Genomic DNA, 2,324 nt, shown 5'->3' on the forward strand with positions numbered 1-2,324 from the left:
GACATCTCCAGAAACTTGAACCCTCCTCTATCAGATCTAGATAAATCAAACCAAAAAAAAATAAGAAAGAGGTAAGATTTGTGAATGAAATCTTAGAAAAATTAGTTAATAGATATATGGAGAAAAATAAATAGGGACAAACAGGAATACACTTTCTTTTCAGCAGCACATGGTACATTTACAAAGACTGATCATGTACTAGGGCATAAAAACATGACAAATAAATGCAAAAGAACAGAAATAATAAATACAAACTTTTCAGATTATAATGCAATAAAAATAATAATTAGTGAGGGTACATGGAGAGACAAATCAAAAATTAATTGGAAATTAAATAATATGATTCTCCAAAATTGGTTGAAGAACAAATCATAGAAACAATAATTTTTATTATTATATATAATATGTAATATTATGATATTATAATATAATAATTATATAACATAATGAATAATAATATCCATTGAAGAGAATGACAATGATGAGACATCATATCAAAATCTATGGGTTGCAGCTAAAGCAGTACTCAGGGGAAAATTTATACCCATGAGTGCATATATTAACAATCAGGAAGGGAAAAAGTCAATGAATTGGGCATTCAAATTTAAAAAACTAGAAAGAAAACAAATTTAAAATCCTCAGATAAAAATTAAATTAGAAATTCTAAAAATTAAAGGAGAAATTAATAAAATTCAAAGTGAAAGAACTATTGAATTAATAAATAAGACNTTCATTGAAGAGAATGACAATGATGAGACATCATATCAAAATCTATGGGTTGCAGCTAAAGCAGTACTCAGGGGAAAATTTATGCCCATGAGTGCATATATTAACAATCGGGAAGGGAAAAGGTCAATGAATTGGGCATTCAAATTTAAAAAACTAGAAAGAAAACAAATTTAAAATCCTCAGATAAAAATTAAATTAGAAATTCTAAAAATTAAAGGAGAAATTAATAAAATTCAAAGTGAAAGAACTATTGAATTAATAAATGAGACTAGAAGCTGGTACTTCAAAAAAAACAAATAAAGTACTGGTTAATCTAATAAAAAAGGAAAGAAGAAAACCAAATTAACAGTATCAAAGATGAAAAGGGATTCCTCTAATGGAGAGGAAATTAAGGTAATTATTAAGAACTATTTTGCCCAATTATATGGCAATCTAGGTGATATGGATGAGTATTAACAAAAATATAAATTGCCTATATTAACAGAAGAAGAAATAGAATACTTAAATAATCCCATATCAGAAAAAGAAATTGAGCAAACCATCAAAGTACTCCCTAAGAAAAAAATCCCCAGGACCAGATGGATTCGCAAGTGAATTCTATCAAACATTTAAAGAACAGCTAATCCCAATACTATGCAAACTATTTGACAAAATAAGCAAAGAAGGAGTTCTACCAAATTCCTTTTATGACACAAATATGGTACTGATTCCAAAGTCAGGCAGATAAAAAACAGAGAAAGAAATCTATAAACCAATCTCCTTAATGAGCATAGATGCAAAAGTCTTAAATAGAATACTAGCAAAAAGACTCCAGCACGTGATCATGATGGTTACTCCTGTAGAACCCCAAAGTCATGACACAGAAACTAAGCAACCATAAGCAAACACAAGCTAGGGACTCCCCAATCAGGTTGGCTCTGAGAAACCCAAAGTTACTAACAGGTCAGGATGTCTTAGAGAAATCCATGGTCACTAACAATAGGGTATTCATTAGGCTCCCAAATGTAGCATAAAAACCCTACATGCTTGGGGAAACAGCCAAAAACCACTAACTACAAAGGCTACAGAAGTTCTGCTTCAAGAACTACAGAGCACCCCCGAGTCTGCCAACACCTGCCATCTTACCTGCCACCCCCTGAGTTTCCCACCACCCCAAACATATATAATCTTTATTCTGACTATGCCTCCCCGGAACTGTCTTGCTGAGCGCCCCTAGCGTGCACTAGAAATAAAGTCTTCCCTTTGTTTGGATTGCATTGTCTCCATGTGCTCCTTGGGCAGTCGTCCATTTGGACCCTAACATATGGGGGGCTCGTCTGGTGCTGGATTCGACCCCCTAAGGACCACTGGGACAAGGAAAGTTCTCTCCCAGATTTCGTGACTACTTTCCAGAGGTGACTGTGCAGTGTGACTGTTTGCATGATTGAGTATGGGAGAAAATCGGACTCTGGCCCAGGCAAAAGTCCAATTCCTCACCTGTTTCTGAATCTGGACCAGCAATTACCATATTTCCTGTCTTCCGCAAGGAAGCAGGTCGGGAAAGTCGGGAAGAGAATTGATTAAGATGGGTGGGTAAGAAGTTGTCTGAAAGCTTG

At 34.4% G+C, this 2,324-nt stretch overlaps 1 protein-coding gene across 1 annotated transcript in view; it reads right to left on the minus strand.

Annotated features, from left to right (window-relative positions):
* Positions 1–2,110: 2,110 nt before the first annotated feature.
* Positions 2,111–2,324, minus strand: part of LOC123250009 (maltase-glucoamylase, intestinal-like) — a gene marked incomplete at its 5' end in the record, with an annotated part of 20,443 nt that continues 20,229 nt past the window's right edge. The window contains one exon of the mRNA XM_044679061.1: positions 2,111–2,320. Coding sequence (XP_044534996.1) covers positions 2,111–2,320 — 210 coding nt within the window. The remainder of the gene's footprint in view (positions 2,321–2,324) is intronic.

Source organism: Gracilinanus agilis, chromosome 5, assembly GCF_016433145.1.
Source record: "Gracilinanus agilis isolate LMUSP501 chromosome 5, AgileGrace, whole genome shotgun sequence".
NCBI classification, from domain to species: Eukaryota; Metazoa; Chordata; class Mammalia; order Didelphimorphia; family Didelphidae; genus Gracilinanus; species Gracilinanus agilis.